At 40.4% G+C, this 24,248-nt stretch overlaps 2 protein-coding genes across 5 annotated transcripts; both read left to right on the forward strand.

The window, feature by feature from the left end:
* Window positions 1-335: 335 nt before the first annotated feature.
* On the forward strand, window positions 336-12,795 carry LOC138854162 (uncharacterized). Its single transcript, XM_070095625.1, has 6 exons — window positions 336-844; window positions 7,865-8,158; window positions 8,742-8,961; window positions 10,513-10,711; window positions 12,063-12,220; window positions 12,443-12,795. Exons 1-6 carry the CDS (start codon window positions 336-338, stop codon window positions 12,728-12,730), a joined length of 1,668 nt encoding a protein of 555 aa, XP_069951726.1. The 3' UTR covers window positions 12,731-12,795.
* Window positions 12,796-15,908: 3,113 nt separating this feature from the next.
* LOC128694645 (transcription elongation factor A N-terminal and central domain-containing protein 2) lies at window positions 15,909-23,525 on the forward strand. Of its 4 annotated transcripts, none has more exons than XM_053784811.2 (4): window positions 15,909-16,042; window positions 18,070-18,245; window positions 21,155-21,296; window positions 22,629-23,525. In XM_053784811.2, the coding sequence occupies exons 2-4, from the start codon at window positions 18,147-18,149 to the stop codon at window positions 23,138-23,140; spliced, it is 753 nt and encodes a 250-aa protein (XP_053640786.1). In that variant the 5' UTR covers window positions 15,909-16,042; window positions 18,070-18,146; the 3' UTR covers window positions 23,141-23,525. The 4 variants fall into 4 exon arrangements, with proteins under 4 accessions (XP_053640786.1, XP_053640788.1, XP_053640787.1 ...); XM_053784813.1 differs by having other exon boundaries at window positions 15,945-16,036; XM_053784812.2 differs by having other exon boundaries at window positions 15,984-16,117.
* The last annotated feature ends 723 nt before the right edge of the window (window positions 23,526-24,248 follow it).

Here is a 24,248-nt window from a genome sequence, read left to right on the forward strand (position 1 = left end):
GAGTGTTCTAGAGCAGACATGACTGAGTATTCTAGAACAGACATGATGGAGTGTTCTAGAGCAGACATGATGGAGTGTTCTAGAGCAGACATGACTGAGTATTCTAGAACAGACATGATGGAGTGTTGTAGAGTAGACATGATGGAGTGTTGTAGAGTAGACATGATGGAGTGTTCTAGAGCAGACATAATGGAGCGTTCTAGAGCAGATATGATGGAGTGTTGTAGAGCAGACATGACTGAGTATTCTAGAACAGACATGATGGAGTGTTGTAGAGTAGACATGAATGAGTGTTCTATAGCAGACACAATGGAGTGGGTGGTTCTAGAGCAGACATGACTGAGTATTCTAGAACAGACATGATGGAGTGTTCTAGAGCAGATATGATGGAGTGTTCTAGAGCAGACATGATGGAATGTTATAGAGCAGAGACGATGGAGTGTTGTAGAGCAGACATGATGGAGTGTTGTAGAGCAGACATGATGAAGTATTCTAGAGAAGACATGACTGAGTACTCTAGAACAGACATGATGGAGTGTTCTAGAGAAGACACGATAGAGTGCTCTAGAGCAGACATTATGGAGTGTTCTAGAGTAGGCATGATGAAGAACTCTAGAGCAGAGATGATGTGTTCTAGAGCAGACATGATGGAGTGTTGTAGAGTAGACATGACGGAGTGTTCTAGAGCAGACATGACTGAGTACTCTAGAGCAGACATGATGGAGTGTTCTAGAGCAGACATGATAGAGTGTTTGAGAGCAGACATGATGGAGTGTTCTAGAGCAGACATGACTGAGTACTCTAGAACAGACATGATGGAGTGTTCTAGAGCAGACATGATGAAGTGCGCACCATCCTCATCTTCCTCACTCACCATCCTCATCCTTCTCACTCACCATTCTCATCCTCCTTACTCACCATCCTCATCCTGCTCACTCACCACCCTCATCTTCCTTACTCACCATCCTCATCCTCCTCCCTCACCATCCTCATCCTCCTCACTCACCATCCTCATTCTCCTCATTCACCATCCTCATCCTCCTCCCTCACCATCCTCTTCCTCCTTCACCATCCTCTTTTTCCTTCACCATCCTTTTCCTCCTCTCTCACCATACTCTCCTCCTTCATCATCCTCTTCCTCACCATCCTCTTCCTCTTTCACCATCCTCTTCCTCCTTCACCGTCATCTTCCTCTTTCACCATCCTCTTCCTCTTTCACCATCCTCTTCCTCTTCGTTCACCATCCTCTTCCTCCTCACTCACCATCCTCATCTTCCTCCCTCACCATCCTCATCCTCCTCCTTCACCATCCTCATCCTCCTCCTTCACCATCCTCATCCTCCTCCTTCACCATCCTCATCCTCGTCCCTCACCATTCCCGTCTCAATATCACCAAGAGTTTCCTGCCAAGCTTGATATAGCATCATCAACAATATTTCCTGTAACTCTTCCTCCCAGTCTATTTGTGTTTCAGGAATGTTGAAACCAAGGTGTATACCTTCGTCTGGTACACCCTTTTTGGTATACCCTTGTGTGGGACTGAGGTGTACCATAGTGAGGTACTGTGGTACATCCTCGTGTGGTACTGAGGAGTTGTACGGTAGTGTGGTACTGTGGCTCACCCTCGTGTGGTACTGAGGAGTTGTACGGTAGTGTGGTACTGTGGTACATCCTCGTGTGGTACTGAGGAGTTGTACGGTAGTGTGGTACTGTGGTTCACCCTCGTGTGGTACTGAGGAGTTGTACGGTAGTGTGGTACTGTGGTACACCCTCGTGTGGTACTGAGGAGTTGTACGGTAGTGTGGTACTGTGGTACATCCTCGTGTGGTACTGAGGAGTTGTACGGTAGTGTGGTACTGTGGTTCACCCTCGTGTGGTACTGAGGAGTTGTACGGTAGTGTGGTACTGTGGTACACCCTCGTGTGGTACTGAGGAGTTGTACGGTAGTGTGGTACTGTGGTACACCCTCGTGTGGTACTCAGTTCGTGTAAGTTGTTAAACTTGATATAATTGCATGTTTTCACAACCCATATAGATTATTGTGTATTTAAGATAAGATAAGATTTCGTTCGGATTTTTAACCACGGAGGGTTAGCCACCCAGGATAACCCAAGAAAGTCAGTGCGTCATCGAGGACTGTCTAACTTATTTCCATTGGGGTCCTTAATCTTGTCCCCCAGGATGCGACCCACACCAGTCGACTAACACCCAGGTACCTATTTGCTGCTAGGTGAACAGGACAATAGGTGTAAGGAAACGTGTCGGAATTTCCACCCGCCGGGAATCGAACCCGGGCCCTCCGTGTGTGAAGCGGGAGCTTTAGCCACCAGACCACCGGGCCACATTTAGTAAGAATGTTAGTAACAGTGTCTGGTTCATTTCTTAACATTCTAATACAGTGTTAATCTTAAAAATTCTCTCACTGATACTAGTAACACCAAGTTCCTTCCTTATATTAAGAACTTGGGTAGATTTAGGACAGCCAAAAATAATTCTGTGGGCTTCATTTTGCATTAGCTCCAAGGGCCGGAGAGAATTTTCCTTAGTATGCTATGAAGAGGGAGTATAGACACCGGTGTAATCCCACAACCGCTAAAAGATTTGAGATTTTGCCATCGACGTGGCTAGTTTATTGTGCACCCCATATCCATCCTGTGGACGGTAGCGCGAGAGCATATGGATACACAAAAGGCATAGGAACTAGGCCCCAAATGGTTAACAGGTGTACATATGGGTTTATATCTTCATATCTTCAGTTCACTTATCTGTTACAAGCAAATTTAGCAACTTTGCTTAGTATATCTGGTATCTTATTTTCATTAATAAGATACCTTGATATGTCACATAGGTTATTATACTGGCTATGTATTCCTCAGTAAGTGGACAATTAAGCACATAGTGTTCAAGACAGTGACCATATGCCTGATCACATAATTTACATTTAGTTTGATCATCATCTGTGTGTCTCCCAAACTGCCAGAAGTACTTGTAACCAAGCCTAAGCCTGGCCACTACAACATCAGTCAGTCTGTTCACATTGCAAGTTGCTCCATAAACATACTTATCTATGTTCATGTTATCATAGTGGGTTATAGATCTACTCATGCTTCTAACTGCATTCCTATAACAATTATTTTCAGCAACGGATATAGCCCAACTTTATAAAGGTGGCAGCAAAGCAATAGCTAAATATTATGAGCCAATAGCTCTAACGTCCCATATCACAAAAAAAATCTTTAAAAGATTTCTAAGAATCATGATGGCAAACAACTTAGATTCCCAATTATCCTGGTTTCGTTGTGAGAGTAGACTATGATGGACTGTTTCACACGTTTCGCCCGCCAGAGATCACGTTCCGCCATACAGTGAAACGTGGTCTCCGGTGGAATTCCAGATTGTTAATAAGTCTACTTAGGCTCTGCATACAGGTATAGTTACATAAGTTGATGTGACTACAACTTACATAATATCGTACATGTGAGTTTCTTAGGATAGCCTAAGGAAGTCGGGTAGAGTGACTTATCGTCTCTGTGGTCCTATTGTTAAGGAAAAGTGCAATTGTCGTGGAGCAGGATAAGTAAATGTGTGGATGGTAGGTAAATATGCAGAGATCTCTGTAGTGTCCTTTCTCTTCTGGCACTTCTGCAACATTCTCTGACTTATTATAGTATATGTTGTCAACTAGTGAATCTGAATAATATTGGAATGTTACATATAGCTTGAGTTTGGGGGTATATTAACCACTTAGGTAAAATGATTCTATATGGCCATAGATCAGTTGATATCGATTAGATGCGGTTTTTGGCTGACTGCTGCGTTTCCTTAATATTCTGTCAGTTTCTTTCTGTAACCTTCAGAGGTGACCACCATCCCTTACCCTGGAAGGGTGTGAGGGGACAGTCCTCACTCTTTGTCATGGGCTGCAACTGATACCTTTTGCCTTGCTCAGAGAATTTCCCCTCCGATCTGTTGCTGTCTTGCAACATTGCATAGCTCCTGACAACGCAAGAGACTGCATCGTCAGGAGCTCTATAATGTTGCAAGCTATGCAATCCACATGTGGCTTGTTCTGCACACACACACACACATACACAGACACACACACACACACACACACACACACACACACACATTTATATATATATATATATATATATATATATATATATATATATATATATAATATATATATATATAAACACTGATCTCTGGCTGAAGGAGACTCGAACCTACGAACCTTAGGACAAGGTACGCAATGCTTTACCAATCTACCCACACTGGACAATACCTTGGCGTGTAGCTTGCTCTACACGTTTGATCCAAGGCAGCCAGCTTTCAGGGAGAAGGCTTACAGCTTTCCATCTCATCCCCTGCATGCATCAGCCTTACCAGAGATTTGAACAATGCAAGGAATTCGCGAGAGCATGCGAAATATACACAAACACTGATCTCTGGCTGAAGGAGACTCGAACCTACGAACCTTAGGACAAGGTACGCAGTGCTTTACCAATCTACCCACACTGGACAATACCTTGGCGTGTAGCATGCGCTACACGTTTGATCCAAGGCAGCCAGCTTTCAGGGAGAAGGCTTACAGCTTTCCATCTCATCCCCTGCATGCATCAGCCTTACCAGAGATTTGAACAATGCAAGGAATTCGCGAGAGCATGCGAAATATACACAAACACTGATCTCTGGCTGAAGGAGACTCGAACCTACGAACCTTAGGACAAGGTACGCAGTGCTTTACCAATCTACCCACACTGGACAATACCTTGGCGTGTAGCATGAGCTACACGTTTGATCCAGAGATCAGTGTTTGTGTATATTTTGCATGCTCTCGCTAATTCCTTGCATATATATGTATATATATATATATATATATATATATATATATATATATATATATATATATATATATATATATATATATATATATATATATATATATATATATATATATATATGCAAAACAACCACTCTGAAAGACTAGAGAAATTCCAAACAAGGTTGCTTAACACAATTCTCCCTAATAGAGCTTAATGGTTCAGATATGTTGATGATATTTTGTGTCTTATGCCCAAAAATGTAGATATACACTATTTCCTTGGAAAATTAAATAGCTTAGCCCATTCTATAAACTTTACTGTTGAGTTTGAAGAAAATAACTCATTGCCTTTTCTAGATGTTTTAATTATTAAGGGTAATAATGAATTCGAATTTAAAATTTACAGAAAACCTACAAATAACTGTTCCTATGTCCACTATTATTCCTCGCATCAAGATAGTCAAACTCTGTTTTCTCATCAATGTTTTTGAGAGCTTTACGAATTTGTAGTCCTGAGTTCATAGATGAGGAAATATCCAAAATTTATGAAATAGGTAATGATTTAAAATACCCAAGAAATGTAATTGATAAATCTTTTAAAGTTGCTAGAAATACTTTTTACAATCCAAAAAGGGACAACCAGCCTTATTCAACTAAAAATATGTTGTAAAGTAAAAGGACACAAGTGCAACTAATGTGACATTTATTGTGGCAACGTTTCGCTCTCCAGGAGCTTTATCAAGCCATTACAAACAATACATGGACACAGAGGGTATATAAAGGATCAGAGTGAGGTGTAATACTCAAACGCACTAGAGAAGGGAAGAAACTTCTGTACTTGTTACCAAGCAACCCTAAACCAGCACACATGTATGGTTTACCCAAGACCCATAAACACAATATTCCACTCAGACCAATCACGTCAGGAATAGGCAGTGCTCCACACAAACTAGCCGGAGTTCTTGCCAAACATCTTTCCTGCCTTCTGGGGACCATCAGCCCCGCTCATCTTAAACACTCAGGTGACCTTCTCAACCGCATCCGTAACCTCTCCATCCGTAACAAGAAACTAAGCAGTTTGGATGTGACTTCCCTCTTCACAAAAGTACCTACCAAAAAAGCCATCGAGGTTCTACGACGTAAAGTCAATCAGGACCTTAATCTTCCTCTACCTCCCGGAGATTTTGTTGACTTAATTGAACTCTGTGTTAATTTCAACTGTTTTTCTTTCAATAACAAGCTCTACAAACAAACCTACGGCATGGGAATGGGGTCCCCCATAAGTGCCGTCCTAGCCAACTTATACATGGAACACCTAGAGTCCGATCACTTCGCCAACATCATCCCTTCAAGCGTCACTTGGTTACGTTACGTGGACGATGTCCTCGTAATAACTCCAAAACGTTTTGATGTACGGGATCTTCAGGCAAGGCTCAGCAGTTGAACCGGCGATCCAGTTTACACTAGAAGAAGAGTCCAATGGCAAGCTACCTTTCCTCGACGTCCTCATTCACAAAGTAGACAACAACCTAAGATTTCAAGTTTATCGGAAACCCACCAATAAAAATGATCTCACACACTTCTATTCCAGTCAAGATACCAAGACCAAAAGAGGCATCATCATCGGGTTTTTCCTAAGAGCATACCGAATTTGTAGTCCTGAGTTTCTTGACGAGGAGTGTACATACATTCACCAAACATTCACAGAGTTACATTTTCCTTCTTTTTTCATCAAAGACTGCAAGAAAAGAGCTCTTCAGATCATAAATTCTCCACGCATCAACACTACTCCCAGCAAAGTTATAATTCTTCCCAACAGTCAGGTTGCACTGAACGTCTCAAGAGTACTTTCACAAGCTAACACCAGAGTCGCCATCGCTTCTAGCACTTCAATAAAGGATATAACCAGGACAAAATCCAAGCACCACGAACCAGTCAATGCAGGAGTTTACACTATACCCTGTGGAGGCTGTGACAAGATTTACGTAGGTGAAACAGCCAGAAACCTCGACATCCGCCTCAATGAACACATTTACGCATGTAGGAATGATAACTTGAACAACGCCTGTGTACAACACCGAAATTCCACCAATCATCTCATGAAATTCAGAGACGCCCAATTAGTGATCAAAGAAACTAATTTCCGCAGACGCAAGTGCCTCGAATCAGCACTGATCACTGTTTCGAATACAATTAAACAAAACAACGGCAGCTTCACCATCTCCGAAGTCTTAGCAAGAATCCTCCTGAAAACAGTAAACCCTGCCATCACATAGTCTCTCCTGTTATACTACACAAAGCACAGAGAGTGTACACTGAAACAAGCTGCCTCATTCCAGTCTATATTTGTCCAACCTATTTTTATGTTACCCAAATAATAGCTTTTATATCCTTTTACTCATGTACGAATTAATTGCTCTACCATATTGTATTACTTTTGTCACTACCACTACTACTACTACTACTACTACTACTACTACTACTACTACTACTACTACTACCACCACTAGTGAACATCGAAATGGTACCTCATTAGTATTACACCTCACTCTGAGCCTTTATATACCCTCTGTGTCCATGTATTGTTTGTAATGGCTTGATAAAGCTCCTGGAGAGCGAAACGTTGCCACAATAAATGTCACATTAGTTGCACTTGTGTCCTTTTACTTTACATATTGTCGGTAATTCTACCAACTTTATTACACATAAAAATATGTTGGTTCTCCCTTACCATGAAAACTTGGTTGATATGCCTTCTCTTCTTAAGACTTTTAATATTAAAGTTGTATTCAAAAATCTTAAGTATATATATATATATATATATATATATATATATATATATATATATATATATATATATATATATATATATATATATATATATATATATATATGTATTGTTGTATCATTCATCAGGATGACCAACCTCTACGATACCATGCCACTTGAGAGTAAAACACCGAGGAGCTGCTGCCTCAGTCTGGTTGTGTTGACAGTCCTGGTTTACCTGTATACTGTGTGTTATATATTCACCAGCCAGTACTGGTTTTTCGGTGCTCCTGGTCCAGGTGCTGCTGGTCCAATTGCTGCTGGTCCAGGGTCTGCTGGTCCAGATGCTGCTGGTCCAGATCAGGTCATTACAGGTACTGGGAGAGTACCGGGAGACAAGGTTACAACAGCTGCGGCATTGTCTGAGAAGTGTTACCAGTACACAGGACTGACAGCCATCAACACTTGTTGCAAGATGCTCGACTACGCTGAGAACAACGGCAGCAACATACTGCAATGTGCCAACACAAGCACTCATACACAATATTTCACAAAACAAAGGTACGTAGTATAATTATTGCAATTATAGTGAGAAAGATGTGTAATCATTGTTGGTTGTCAAGCCTTTAATTTCTATTAATTGTATCATTAGACGTCATCCACATGGTGATTATTGTGATAATAATAAATTCAAGCAATAAACCTGTAGGGGTCATACAGTTCTGCGAGGAAGTATGAGAGAAAATAAGAATGTGCAAAGGATAAAGAGTGTGCAAGGGATGTACAAAGACCAGAGTTAGTGGAGGTGGGGGATCGTGCAAAAGTAAAATTGAAATAAAAGTTGGTGAAATAAGTCAAGTTTCCATTATAAAGTCAAAGATGAAGTCTACGTCGAAGGCGGGACTTTCAGCGAGGAGGTCAGTAAGAGTGTGCTGGGACAGTCTAGATGTTGAAGTGGATCCTGCTTGCACTCTGACAGGACAATATATTTAGACATGTTGGGCGGACAGTGCGACTTGACAGTCTATGTGGTGAGTCTTTATTGAACAATACGGATGCGCTTATATATCTCTGATGAAATTTCAGGTATTAATCTCTAATATCCAGTGTTCTCGTACTGAGGAGCATATAAATACTTCAACAGGAACAAGCAGTCAGCAGCTAGCAGAATACAACCAAGATGGAGGAGAACGCATCCAGCAACAGAAGCAACAATAGAAGAAACAGCTGAAGAGGAGAACATGGGTGGTCGGGGTCAGCACTGGGTGATGCTGGGAGACTCCCACATCAGAAACGTCTTTGAGCTGCTTGTCAAGCGAATTATCAGTCCAAGAGTGAAGTATCGACTGACTTCCTTTAAGAAGGTGAGACTTACTGACTGTGTCATGACTAGTGTGGCACAGTGACATGACCTCTGGCCTGCGAAGACATGTCACCAGACCTGCTGATACATCTTATGGAGAGAAACTTTTAAAAAATAAAAACAGATTGGAAAACGATTATTTTAGAAAGATGGAGACCGGCAGAGGTGTTTGGCTAGTCTAATCACTAACAAGACTGATGCTTGTTTCTTAAAGATAATTTAAATCTGTTAGGATTTTTAACCCGAGGGTTAGCCACTAAGAATAACCCAAGAAAGTCTGTCTGTCTTATTCCCATTGTGGTCCTTTAATCTTGTTCCCCAGGATGCGACCCACATCAGTCGACTAACACCTAGGTACCTACTTACTGCTAGGTGGACAGGGACAGCAGGTGTAAGGAAACATGCCCAGCATTTCTACCCAGCCGGGGATTGAACCACGGACACTCATTGTCCGTGGTTCTTCACAACATTAATGCCCTATTAACTTTATCATATCGAAGGGATTTATAATCTTACACTCTCGTGCATTTTATATTTTTTCTATTTCCGGGGTAGAGTTTTAGCACAGGTAAATCTCCATCATTAACAAGCAGTGTAGTCAACACAACAAATCTTACACAACTGAATTTTACTATAATTAGTAAAACTCTCAAACCTTCACCTTGAGGCAGAAAAGAATTGTTCCAGGACTTTTTTTAATATGAAGATACCGTGACTTCGAAGAACTGGAAAAGGAGTGGAGCTGGAGCATGTTGGGCATCACCAGAGGCTACAGACGTCATGTTTGTATTGAACAAGGTAGGATACTTGACATATATCCAAGGCTACGTATTGCAGGGAGGGCCTCCTGGTTTATGGCCTAATCAACCAGATTGTTGATTCTCAAGTCTTGCAGTGATGCAACTATTACTGTTACGACTCTTGACGTCTTGCAGCACTGTTGAACTGTCTTAAGTATTTCTAAAAGATCGTCTAGTTTGTCAATGACGGTTATAATTTTTTACCTCTTTGGCCTATGTATGATAGTTGTAGTCTTTGTAAGGAATTGTGTGTACACCAAATGCATCAAGAGTGTCAGTGTATGTTTTAACTAATGATTATACAATTATCTGTTATGTTAGGGTAATAAAATACAGTTTCAGGGTTAGCAAGAATTGATTTTCATATTCTTACAGACAGATAAACACAGACACACACAGAAACACACACACCAGTGAAGAGGCGGAGCTAGGAGCTGTGGATCAACCCCTGCAACCACAATTAGGTGAGTACAATCAAGTGAGTACCAAAGTGAAGGGCGAGAAGTTAAGAGGCGGAGCCAGGAGCTATGAATCGATCCCTGCAGCCACAATTAGGTGAGTACACACACACACACACACACACACACACACACACACACACACACACACACACACACACACACACACACACACACACCATACATATAATAAATAATTTATAGAATATTTACAATGTATATCAAAGAATAAGTAATTATAATAATAAGGTAAATAAATAAGTCACAACTTGTGGCTGTGGTTCTTGTTCACAGAACGTGTGGAAAGACATCGAACTCATCTACGAGAAGCCCTGGAAGTACCACAATGAAACCATAGATGTAGTTCACCTGGACCTTCCCCTGAGACTCACCTTCCACTGGGATCCCTTCCACCACCTTCTAGCAGACTTGCTCCACCAGTGGCTCGCTCCACCACACCTCCTGCACCCACCATCTCTCCTACTTATTAGTGGTAAGTCACACCTCAACTGTTTTTTGCTTCCGATACACAAGACTAAATCAAATTATAATTATATTCACGTCAAGTGCTGAGCCCATGAGAGTGTAAAGTGAGGGAGACGGTAGAGGGGAAGATGTAGTAATAGTAGTAGTAATCTTTATTTCTACAAGTACATGATATAATGTATGCAGACTTAGCTGACATACTGTATAGAAAGCCCTTTGTTATATAGACGAATTCGGGGAAATTAGGTTAAGTTTGTCCCCAGGATGCGACCCACACCAGTCGGCTAACACCCAGGTACCTACTTACTGCTATGTGAACAGGGACGACAGGTGTCTTGAGGAATCACGCCCCAGTGTTTCCGCCCGTGCTGGAGATCGAACCACGGACCTCAGTGTGTGAGCTGAATGCGTTTCCAGCCGAGCTAAGGGAAGAACCCCCATGTCGTAAATACCCTCGCTCTGGACTCACTTCTTCCAAATATAAAAGTGTAATAAGGAGGTGACCTGGTCTTCTGGCATCGTCAGTTGAACTCGCAAATATAAATTATACGGTGTCTGGGACGGGAAGACCTATGTTTACTGACTGGGTGGGAAAGACTCTTTACATGCTTTTATCCATACAGTTACTGGCAGTATCACTCACCAGGATTTCCCAACTCTTTTAAACTTTAAAATCTATCGTAAATTTTAATGAAATAAGAATCACACAACTCTCTCTTTCTCCCTCTCTGTATCTATCAAACTCTTTTATAGACTATTATCACTGCTAATTAGGTTCCACTAGCTACATATCAATAAACATATTGGTTACCTATTTCACTGACTTTCTGGAGTCTTGCATGCATTAACTTCACGGAATTATTTATGTTCAAAGTGTTTATGATAATCTATTGTATTATTTAAGTATATATTGTATTCTAAGATTATCAGCTAAGCTGCAGTTCATAATAATTAGTAATGAAGATCACACCATTATTTGTTTATTTATTTTGATCTTTTGGTATTATACACTTTATGAAGTTGAAGCCTCTACACGTGTCCTCCAGATTTATTGATTCATGCAACAGTTTATTGATTCTTGCAACATTTATTGGTACTTGCAACAAATTATAATTCAAGGAAGGTCTATGTGCCCAGGTAGCAGAGATGTGATATTCAGATTCAGTAATAATTTAAACTAATATTAAATGTTAGGTAAATGAGGATATATGTAACTAATGTGACATCTTATTGTGACAAATCTACTGAAGAGCGAAACGTTGCCACTATAAAATGTCATATTAATTGCATCTGTGTCCATTTACCTAACATTTCGTCGGTAATTCTACCAATATTACTAATATTAAATTCATTCCCAGACTCAGTCTTACACTGGGTGAAAGAGATAGTGAAGACAGGCATTAACCGGGGCTTAATTGAGACGGTGAAGGACCACCAGTTACTGGGACTCCTGAAGCATCTTAAGTCTCTCTCACGCTACACAAGAGTCGTCTTCAAGTACCAAGACTATATACCTGTACGTTTAAAACTGCAGTTTTCTCACCCTCTGGATTATTGTCTTATTTTAGTATTCAGATGCAGTACTGACCATAGACTTTAGTAAATTTAAACTGCGCCTCAGTCCCTGGGCTCATTATATACCTCTGAAATCTTTTGACTGCCACCCACAGGATGGGTATGGGGTGCATAATAAAGACTTTATGCTAACATTACTTAAAGAAACATTTTTTCCTTCCAGGCGAATAAGTTGGTGTTCCTCAGTGATGAAAACATGGACGTGTACAACAGCTTCAGCAGGTTTTGTTTAGTGGGCAGCGAGGTGGCTGTGTGGGACAGTACTGTGCCTCTCTCCAGCGCCTACTCTCAACACTGTCGAAAATATAATAAAATTTCTCCAGACCGGACATGGAGATGTGACGATGGTGGTCATGTTGGCTACATCATTATTGAAAAATATGTTGACATGTTAATGAATTATGTATGTAATAGATTCCTTAACCTCAGCGATGACTACTGCATCACATAGTTAAAGTCGCTTTAATTATGTGTCCTACTGTTAAAATTATTTTGAAGAAATAATATAAATTTCTGCTTTGCCTCACATCTGACTTCTCCTTACACCTGACCTCTCCTCACATCTGACTTCTCCTTACACCTGACATCTCCTCACATCTGACTTCTCCTTACACCTGACCTCTCCTCACATCTGACTTCTCCTTACACCTGACCTCTCCTTACACCTGATCCCTCCTCACATCTGACTTCTCTTTACACCTGACCTCTCCTTACACCTAACCTCTCCTTACACCTGACCTCTCCTTACACCTAACCTCTCCTTACACCTGACCTCTCCTTACACCTGACCTCTCCTTATACCTGACCTCTCCTTACACTTGACCTCTCCTTACACCTGACTCCTCCTTATACCTGACCTCTCCTTACACCTGACCTCTCCTTATACCTGACCTCTCCTTACACTTGACCTCTCCTTACACCTGACTCCTCCTTATACCTGACCTCTCCTTACACCTGACCTCTCCTTATACCTGACCTCTCCTTACACCTGACCTCTCCTTATACCTGACCTCTCCTTACACTTGACCTCTCCTTACACCTGACTCCTCCTTATACCTGACCTCTCCTTACACCTGACTCCTCCTTATACCTGACCTCTCCTTACACCTGACCTCTCCTTATACCTGACCTCTCCTTACACTTGACCTCTCCTTACACCTGACTCCTCCTTATACCTGACCTCTCCTTACACCTGACCTCTCCTTATACCTGACCTCTCCTTACACCTGACCTCTCCTTATACCTGACCTCTCCTTACACTTGACCTCTCCTTACACCTGACTCCTCCTTATACCTGACCTCTCCTTACACCTGACCTCTCCTTACACCTGACCTCTCCTTATACCTGACCTCTCCTTACACTTGACCTCTCCTTACACCTGACTCCTCCTTATACCTGACCTCTCCTTACACCTGACCTCTCCTTACACCTGACCTCTCCTTATACCTGACCTCTCCTTACACCTGACCTCTCCTTACACCTGACCTCTCCTTACACCTGACCTCTCCTTACACCTGACCTCTCCTTACACCTGACCTCTCCTTACACCTGACCTCTCCTTACACCTGACTTCTCCTAATACCTGCTGTTCAATGAATAAAGTTTTCAATAACTGCCTTTGTGTTTCTATAATTTTTTACTCAACATACGAGTGGAGAAGCACTACAGTTGGTCTACTGATCCATGCTAGGGAGTCTACTCATATCCAACCCGTCTTATTACACGAAGTAGACGACTCTGTCTACTCATATCCAACCCGGCTGTCTACTCGTTCCCAACCTGTGTTCCTGGGTCACGCCTAACATACCTCCGCTATATATATATATATATATATATATATATATATATATATATATATATATATATATATATATATATATATATATATATATATATATATATATATATATATATATATATATATATATATATATATATATATATATATATATATATATATATATATATATATATATATATATATATATATATATATATATATATATATTACCTCTGTATTAGAATTGAAAATAAAAAACACCCTTGACCAAACGTCTCCTTCAACAAATGTCTTAAATGTGAATGTATCTTATTTACACAGCTCTCCTTCGAGGAAGCTGCAGCCACTGTCTCGTGAGGCACAACTATGAGGATTTTTGTGTGCAGTAAAGGAAGCTGGTGTTATGAGACACGAGGGATACCTCCCTCAGACAACAGAAGTACAGGGGGCTGGTGTTATGGGATACCTCCCTCAGACCACAGAAGTACAGGGGGCTGGTGTTATGGGATACCTCCCTCGGACCACTGAGGTACATGGGGCTGGTGTTATGGGATACCTCCCTCGGACCACTGAGGTACAGGGGGCTGGTGTTATGGGATACCTCCCTCGGACCACTGAGGTACAGGGGGCTGGTATTATGAGATACTTCCCTCGGACCACTGAGGTACAGGGGGCTGGTGTTATGGGATACCTCCCTCGGACCACAGAGATACATGGGGCTGGTGTTATGGGATACCTCCCTCGGACCACTGAGGTACATGGGGCTGGTGTTATGGGATACCTCCCTCTGACCACTGAGGTACAGGGGGCTGGTATTATATGATACCTCCCTCGGACCACAGAAGTACAGGGGGCTGGTGTTATGGGATACCTCCCTCGGACCACTGAGGTACAGGGGGCTGGTGTTATGGGATACCTCCCTCGGACCACAGAGGTACATGGGGCTGGTGTTATGGGATATCTCCCTCGGACCACTGAGGTACATGGGGCTGGTGTTATGGGATACCTCCCTCGGACCACTGAGGTACAGGGGGCTGGTATTATGGGATACCTCCCTCGGACCACTGAGGTACAGGGGGCTGGTGTTATGGGATACCTCCCTCGGACCACTGAGGTACAGGGGGCTGGTGCTATGGGATACCTCCCTCGGACCACTGAGGTACAGGGGGCTGGTATTATGAGATACCTCCCTCGGACCACTGAGGTACAGGGGGCTGGTGTTATGGGATACCTCCCTCGGACCACTGAGGTACATGGGGCTGGTGTTATGGGATACCTCCCTCTGACCACTGAGGTACAGGGGGCTGGTGTTATGGGATACCTCCTTCGGACCACAGAAGTACAGGGGGCTGGTGTTATGGGATACCTCCCTCGGAGCACTGAGGTACAGGGGGCTGGTGTTATGGGATACCTCCCTCGGACCAGTGAGGTACATGGGGCTGGTGTTATGGGATACCTCCCTCGGACCAGTGAGGTACATGGGGCTGGTGTTATGGGATACCTCTCTCTGGACTACAGTAGGTCTAATTCCGTGGATCAAGAGCCCCTTACCGGCATCAAGGAACCTCTCTTAAATTACAGAGAGCAGATAATGAAAATGTTGATTTCCTTGCAAGCTTACATTGTTTACATATTACAAAATATTAATTACAAAGAAAGCTGCTAGCATGCCTAGGCATTTCTGGCAGCCTCACCCTGGAAGCTGAGGGACTGACCACCTCAAATACTTTTCCTTCAAGGTCAATGGACTAATTACATCATCTTTATTTCATTACTATTGCTGCCTCTGTATTTGACTGAAGAAGCCTACTGTGTAGGTGAAACGTTTCATCAGTAAAGATACCCAACTGTTGCACTTGTGTCTTAATCTTGAACTTATCAGTAGTTTAAATAATTTTCAACAATACAGCTTGTGCTGTGTTGGCCCTTAATATAAACAACAACAATAAAATTGTTGGTTTCAATTTTCAAAGTTTGTGAGTGTGAGTTGTACTGTTGTATATTACAAGTGTTGCTGCTGCCACCGCCACCAGGAACCTGCCTTAGTGATGTAAATGGTGTTAGTAAACCGATAAGTTGAAGAATGTGATACTTATGCAACATTTGGGAGTCTAATGTGGACACGTTTCTCCAGCGAGTGGTTTCTTCAGTCCGGATTTTCTCTGTTTTAGACTGATGAAGTCACTGGCTGGCGAAACGTTTCCAGAATAAAGATGCCCAAACTTTGCATGTGTCGAAATAATATAAAAGAGTTATAATCATAAATAATATTTAAATGGATAGAGGGGTAAGCCAGCGGAAGGCCTCGGTCAGATGACCAAAATCGCCAGCTGTGGGTCATCATATAACTAAGACCCACGTCAGGAAACACTTGTCCTGTTTCCTGACAAACATTATACCTACCCTAAGTGTCTCATTCTTCAACCTTTCTCAAGGTGAACTATGACATTCATGTATGGGTTAGTTGTGTGGGCCTTCATATTATTTGTACAGTAATTTTGAAATAAAGATTTGTATTTGTATAAGGGAGGTGCCTTGATGCTCGTGATGGGGTCTTGATCTGAGGAACTGGATCTATGATATCCTCTGCCTTTGAGCGACTCTGATGCTTCTCATCCCCCCAGGCACTGTTTGATTCCTATGAGACACACTCCTCACACTGAATGTCCATGGTTCAATCCCTGGCATGGGTGGAAACATTGGGCATATTTCCTTACACCTGCTGTCCCTATTCACCTAGCAGTACTCTCATCGACACCATGCCTAACCCTTCTAGGGTAGGGTAGGTGCCTGTGCCCAAGCCTTTAGCTCATAAGACTGTCATTCCCATTTACCCCCTTGGGGCGGGGATGGCAGACCAGAGAGGCCTAGCTTGTGGCTAGGCCTGGGGACAGTTGGTCCCAAAGATGAGGAGGTACTTGTGCCTCCTCCCATGGGAGACTTAGGTCTCAGACACTACCTAAAGAGGGAGCCGAGGCCGGGCCACCACTTGGAAAAGGCCCGGGCCGGGAGAATACCAGCTAATCTTTAAAGAAAAAAAAAAAAACTAGCAGTAAGTAGGTACATGGGTTTTAGTTGGTGTGGGTTTGCATCCCGGGGGAAAAATTAAAGGACCACAATGAAAATAGGACAGTCCTTGATGACGCACTGACTTCCTTTCTTGGGTTATCTTGGGTGGCTAACCCTTCTAGTTAAAAATTCAAACAAAATCTCCCAGTACTCCCCAGTGAATGTAATATTAATGTCATGTATGGGGAATAATAGGAATGAATGAATGAGACTGATGAATCTCGATCCAACTTTGGCAGGGTCAATATTTAAAATATATTTCCTACACTGATGTACAGAGTTAGTTATTTTTTCTATGTATTATGTACCATTACTGTTGGTAGAGCATTCAGCTCACAGTCAGAAAGGTCAGTTCATCCTTATTTGAGGAGAGACATACAGGTATTCCCTCTTAACACCTTTCCCAGAAGAAGCCATTCATGGCAAAATGTTTCCTCAATAAATTATCCTAGGACTGTATGTGTGTCTTATTTCCATTTTCAGTATTTTATATCATCTGTTGACCACCTGCTTCTCTTGTTCAGCTATCCATAAATAGATATCAAAATAAATGCCAAGCCCAATCACTTATTTACTATGTGCCAATGTAAGTTAATTCATTGCCAACATAAAGTAAAGTCATTGACTTGTTTTTAATTGCAACTGTTTCAAGGTCTACTGTAATACTTTGATGATGACTTCGGAAGCTTCGGCCAACTTGGCCAACCAGAGAGTGTATTGGCTCTTTAGTATTTTTTTTTATTGTTTGATTGGTGTAACATAACATTTTAAGGACAAACTTAAGTTATTATTTTTATAATCATAAGAATGTACTAGACCTGTAAGTGTCATTCAACATTGGGACTGAAGGAAGCTAAATCTAAAACCTATGAACCTTAGATTATTTTCTGTCTGTGCTACACTGCTGATAATATTCTTATGTATTTATTTTTTATTTCAGATCTATGTCATACAAAGGAAAGTGAATTGTTGAGAACAGTCTTCCTTCCATAGGATAATTAGAAGGCAGTCTTAAGTATGGATAAGTTTGTCATTCGCAGACCAAGAGGCTCACCAGTAGTAAGTCCTACGAAAAAGGGCTCCCATTTGAAGCAAGCAACTATTGAATCACTTAAGGTATTTCTCAAATCTCATAAAAAAATAAATTGCATTGTAACTAGTTTATTTTTGTTTCTTATGAGGATCTTATGCGGTGTGATGGAGAACATTGCACATGTCTTACTCATCAGCTTGTCATTATTTTATACCATTTTCAACAGAATGTAGATTAAATGGTCAATCAGTTTGACCTTGGAGTAGGGTTGGAAGATGTGGCAGAGATTTTAGACTCTCATACCGACATTTTCTCCAACAAAGATCTTATGGAATTGGACACACAAAAAGTTGCTGAAGAGGTGCTTGTTCTACTTTATCTTCCTAAAATATTTGATAGCAAGAATGTGGTTGTGGCCTCCGAGATTACTGAAAATGCCCATCAGTTATTGAGGACCAAGACCCATCAGGTTTTTATGTGTTGTTGATAGGTAGACATTCTAAAAACAGACTAAATTACCTGATTATCTGGAATGACTGGCCAGTAGGCAGCTTGGTATAGCTTGTAGACTCCAGAGAAATGGCAAAGCATTATCAGTGTGGTAAGACACTGATTGCAAAAGAGTCTCTATTGGTACAGTACAGTGTACATGTATTACCACAGATTGACTTTATCATATACTTGCTATAACTAGTTTATGGTAAAACATTATACCAATAAAGACTCCTTAGCAATCTGTGTTTTACTTACCATAGCCTGTGGATGATGATAATGCAAAAGCAGCACTGTAATTGGAAACTCTTCAGGCAGTGTTTTGCCTGTACAATAAGCTTTTTCAAGGCAGAATATACCTGAGGAAAGGAGGGATCTGTAAGGGGTCTGACAGAAGGAGAGGTCAGAAGCAGTGGTAGTAGCTGAATTTGATAGTTAATCTGGATTATAATCTTGATTTATCAACTATATTGTTAAAGGTTATAGGTAGTAGGTTGGTAGACAGCAACCACCCAGGAAGGTACTACCGTCCTGCCAAGTGAGTGTAAAACGGAAGCCTGTAATTGTTTTTCATGATGGTAGGATTGCTGGTGTCCATTTTTCTGTCTCATAAACATGCAAGATTTCAGGTATGTCTTGCTACTTCTACTTACACTTAGGTCACACTACACATACATGTACAAGCATATATATACACACCCCTCTGGGTTTTCTAATATTTTCTTACTAGTTCTTGTTCTTGTTGTTTATTTCCTCTTACCTCCATGGGGAAGTGGAACAGAATTCTTCCTCCGTAAGCCATGCGTGTTGTAGGAGGCAACTAAAATGCCGGGAGCAAGGGGGTAGTAACCTCTTCTCCTGTATATATTACTAAATGAAAAAGGAGAAACTTTCGTTTTTCCTTTTGGGCCACCCTGCCTCGGTGGGATACGGCCGGTGTGTTGAAAGAAGAAAGATTGTTAAAGGTTTGGACATTCATAGTTTGCTGGGTATACATTTTGAAGGTGTTCAGTCTCTTAGCCTTGGTTTTAAATTAAAGAAAGCTTTTTTGATGAGGGCTATCTTAAGTTCGTTAATATCTCCTGGTATCACCACCCTGTTGAAAAACAAAACAAAAAAAAAATCACCACCCTGTAGTGTAGTCTCAGACCAGGCCCCCAAAATATTGAAAAGAAATAGAAAAGTAATGCTATTAAGAAACAGATATGTAAAGTGCTTGCTAAATGTGAAAAGAGTCTATTAAGATTTTTTTACGCATCAGTTTGTCTGCCATCTCACTGTACGTTTAAAAGGCAGAAAGAAGATACTAGTAGTCCTGCCAGGCTGATGGGTGCTTTTGTTTCTTTTTGTTCCCTACTTGTTATTTTCTGATGGCTTAATATCTGTTGGTAATACTCCTTGGAATAAAGGATAAAAAAGCACAATACTGTGACTGGAACAATACACAGATAACCTGTACATAGGAGAAAGAAACTTATGATGAAAGTTAATGATCCAAGTCTGACTGAAACATCAGTCATGAGTTTCTTTCTCCTACGTTCAGGTTATTTGTGTATTACTCCTTGGAATAAAATGCTACTTTCTGCTCTTTTCTTGTGTATGCTGCCTCCAACTTTTATTTAGCTATTTTGTATACAGTATTTCTTTTTAATTATATAAATATTTTCTACTTTGTTTTTCCACTAGTATTCCATTCACATGAAGGGTCGTACTGACAAGCTAACTAAAAATGTTTATTTTGACTTATGTAAACATAGTGATGCTGGATATCTTGACCCAGTGGGCCTTTGTTAGAGTAGGCCTATGCATGTGGTGGTTCCTCTTTGTTATTTTTATTATAGGCATTCTGTTTGTCTAAATGTTGTTCACAATACAGGGCCTGCACTCTGAAGGATGAATTGGGATGTGTCAGTTTGGTGGGCTTCAATTGTGATGTTCACATACTTCTGGGAAGGCAGCTATTGAATGAGTGAAGGTGAATGAGTTTCCTTTTTGAGTCACTCTGTCTTGGCAAGAAACAGCTTATATGATTAAAAAGTATATATCGTACCTTTGTATATATTTAACTATCAATAACAACACTGCGCTAGCCAAGGACCCGAACCCATGTTGTACTGGCCTGCCATTGTGAGAGAGAACCACATGACGTCTTAAATCACAGGACCACCCAATCCTACAAGAACCAAGCACACAGCACAGAGCTGTGTGTTTTTACCTAGGTCCGAGGACCAAAAACACAGCTCTGGGCTGTGTGCTTGGTTCTTGTAGGATTGAGTGGTCCTGTGGCTTAAGGCGTCATGTGGTTCTCACTCACAATGGTGGGCCAGTACAACAAGGGTTCAGGTCCTTGGCTAGCACAGTGTTGTTATTGATCAATACCACTCATTTGTGGTTACAATAATATATTTAACTATCTTGTCAGGCCAGATTTTAATTAAGATGTTTTTGATTAATAATATTGACTTACTATGCATTTTTTAATATATTGTTCTATTTTCAGGGCGTTGTAATAATAGAAGAGCTGGAGAGAGCAAAAGTTGTTTTGGAACGAAGTGACACTTCTTCAGAGTTGAAGGTTGACACACTGCAACACCTGAAGTGCAAGAAGCCAGCAAAGGAAATTCTTATTAAAACACAAATAGGTTAGTCCCTTTATATATGTACATATAAAACAAAGTGAAATTGGAGTCCTGTGAGGATGACTGCATTATCACATTACCTGTGTAGCATGTGGGTTATTTGTTATCATTAAGGTCCATGTGATTTTTTTTTCAGTTATAATATTAGGGAAGTAGACTACTGCCATCCTGACATATGAGTATGAAACAGAAGCCTGCTAAATGTTTTGCATTCTGGCAGGATTACCAGTCTTTTCTGTGTCTTATGCGCATGTAAGCTGGTAGGTTTAATCTTATAAACTTCTGACATTATTCTGCTTACATTTCTCCTAACTTAATTGTTTCTTAATTCATATTCCTGTATTATTTCATTTTACAGACAATGATCCTCAGAGCTATTTCAGGTACATTATCTAAAATAGGAGTACAGCCGCTCCTCACTTAAATGTGTATCTCCTCACTTAGCAACGTACTTGTTTACCAACCACTCGGACTTACAACGGGCTCTCTGACCAGTATGCTTACCTCAATAATGTACATTAGAGCTGATTTCCTCTTTTCTTTTTAATACAATATACAGTACACTACTGTATAAACATTCAAAAATATGCCAGAAATGTACAAATGGTACAAAGGTGACATTAAAATAATATCAAAGATGGCTGACACAAACCCACTGCCATTATAGTATGCTCCTCGCTTAGCGATGAATTCGTTCACTGACTTGGTCTTAGGAACTGAACTCCGTTGTTAAGTGAGGAGAGGCTGTACTATGTTAAAACCTACACAGCATTATTACCAATCTTTGCTGAGAGTGGATAAGCATTTTGTTTTTAGAGTTAATGCATTTTTATTTTTAATATATCCTCTTCTTTCAGCAGACCGGCTGTATCCCACTGAGGCAGGGTGGGTCAAAAGAAAAAATGAAAGTTTAACCTTTTAAATTTAGTAATATATACAGGAGAAGGGATTATTTTTAATATATCCTCAGTAATAAATCAGAATTTGGGAATTTTTGTGCTGTAATTATTAATCAAATTAAAAATATCACATGATGTTTGCTGTTATGATTGTCGTACTTGTAATAACAATAATAAATCTTTATGTCTACAAGTACATGGTATACAGGCCTTACTGACATCAATGACTAACTACTGTATAGAAAGCTGCTTGTTATGCAGAGTATTTTGGTTAAATTAGGTCAATTTTGTCCCTAGGATTCAATCCACACCAGTTGGCTAACACCCAGGTACTGCACTTATTTTTTACTGATAGGTGATTACTAGAATATATTTTCATAGTTGTTTTTTCGTTTTTCATTTGAAAATATTAATGTTTTATCTTTCCAAATTCCAGGAAAAACAGTTCACAGGTTGTGTAAGTCCAAGGATACAGATGTTGCAGAAGCAGCAAAGGAAGTTTATAGCTTGTGGAAGGAACATATACTCAGTAAAGTCAACAGATCACTGATAGAGGTCAAATGTGACCCTAAGACAGAAAGTTTTCGCAAGACTGCACGACGAATGTTACTGGATTCTTTAAAGAAAACTGAGGGTGGAGATCAGCAAGAACATAATGAACCACAAAGAGACAAGACAGAAAATGATCAAGAAAAATGTAAATCAAAGAAGGCAGATGAAAAGATGAAACATGGCTGTAGCAAAGACAATTATGACTCCATTGAAGTGCTCGCAGAGTACATAGAGCGAGATGTTTATCAGGCGACTCGGAGACTAGTTAACAATACTTACCGTCGCACCATCAGGAAACTTGTATTTACTCTCAGGCACAAGAGTGATGTGAGATACTCAGTTACTTCATCAGCCTTACCTGTAGCAGAACTTATAAAACAACACCTGAAAAGCTGATCATATTGTAATTTGGTTGAATTTTTTTTTATCTTTAATAGTTGCATGTTATAGGCATTTAGGGTTGTTCATGAACCTGTTGTGTAAAAGCCTTGAATGATAGGATTTTAGACTTATTTATTCAACCTGTTTTTATTTTTTAATTATTTTAGTGTAAATTTTAAACTAATTTTCTGTAAAGTATCAATTAATGACTCCTAGCTTTTTTATTAATGTCTCAGTTACTCTGTATTTATTAACTTGAAAAAATATCAGTTTAACATTTTAATGTAAGAAACCTCATAAATAAGAATATATTTTTGACTACATTTAAATATAAAAAGTGTGTGAATACTGTATTGTCAAAAGTTATTCATATTTTCAAACTATAAATATGTATAAGAAAGCAAGTTTTAATAACCTTTCCACAGAAAAACTTAATAATTTGTAGATCATTGATGTGTGAGTGTGTGCTGAGTCTTAATCTCTGGATCTGCAACAGAAGGAAATACTTGACAAATTGGTTTCTCTCAGGGAAGGTGGTGAAAGACTGATGCAACGAATTAAACCTGACCTTCACTTAATTAGATTGAACCTGATTACCTACAGGTTTAATGTTACAACCTCCTCCCTGAATGTATTAATAATATGTTGACTTTTTTTCAGAAAGAAAGGGTAATCCAAAGAACGAGGCATATTCGTCAATATTAATAATATCTTTATTACTACAAGTACATTTATGAGGTATACAGGCCTAGCTGACATCAGTGACATACTACTATATAGAAAGCTGCTTGTTATGCAGAGCATTTTGGGCAAATTAGGTAAATATTGTCCCATGATGCAACCTGCACTAGTCCACTAACACCCAGGTACCCATTTTACTGATGGGTGAACAGGGACAACAGGTGTCTTTTGGAAAGATGTCCTAATGTTTTCCAGCCATACCGGGGGGACTGACTTCCAGACCTCAGTGAGTGAGCCGAGTGCGCTAGCATAAATCATAAGTATGACCTTTCTACTACCTCCCAATGTTAGCTTCCCTCAGTTTTTCAGTTGTTAATAACCCTCATTGGTTTGATGCATTTTTTGTGAATATAATAATTATCTATCTTTCCAAAGATATATT

This window comes from Cherax quadricarinatus, chromosome 51 (assembly GCF_038502225.1).
Source record: "Cherax quadricarinatus isolate ZL_2023a chromosome 51, ASM3850222v1, whole genome shotgun sequence".
NCBI classification, from domain to species: domain Eukaryota; kingdom Metazoa; phylum Arthropoda; class Malacostraca; order Decapoda; family Parastacidae; genus Cherax; species Cherax quadricarinatus.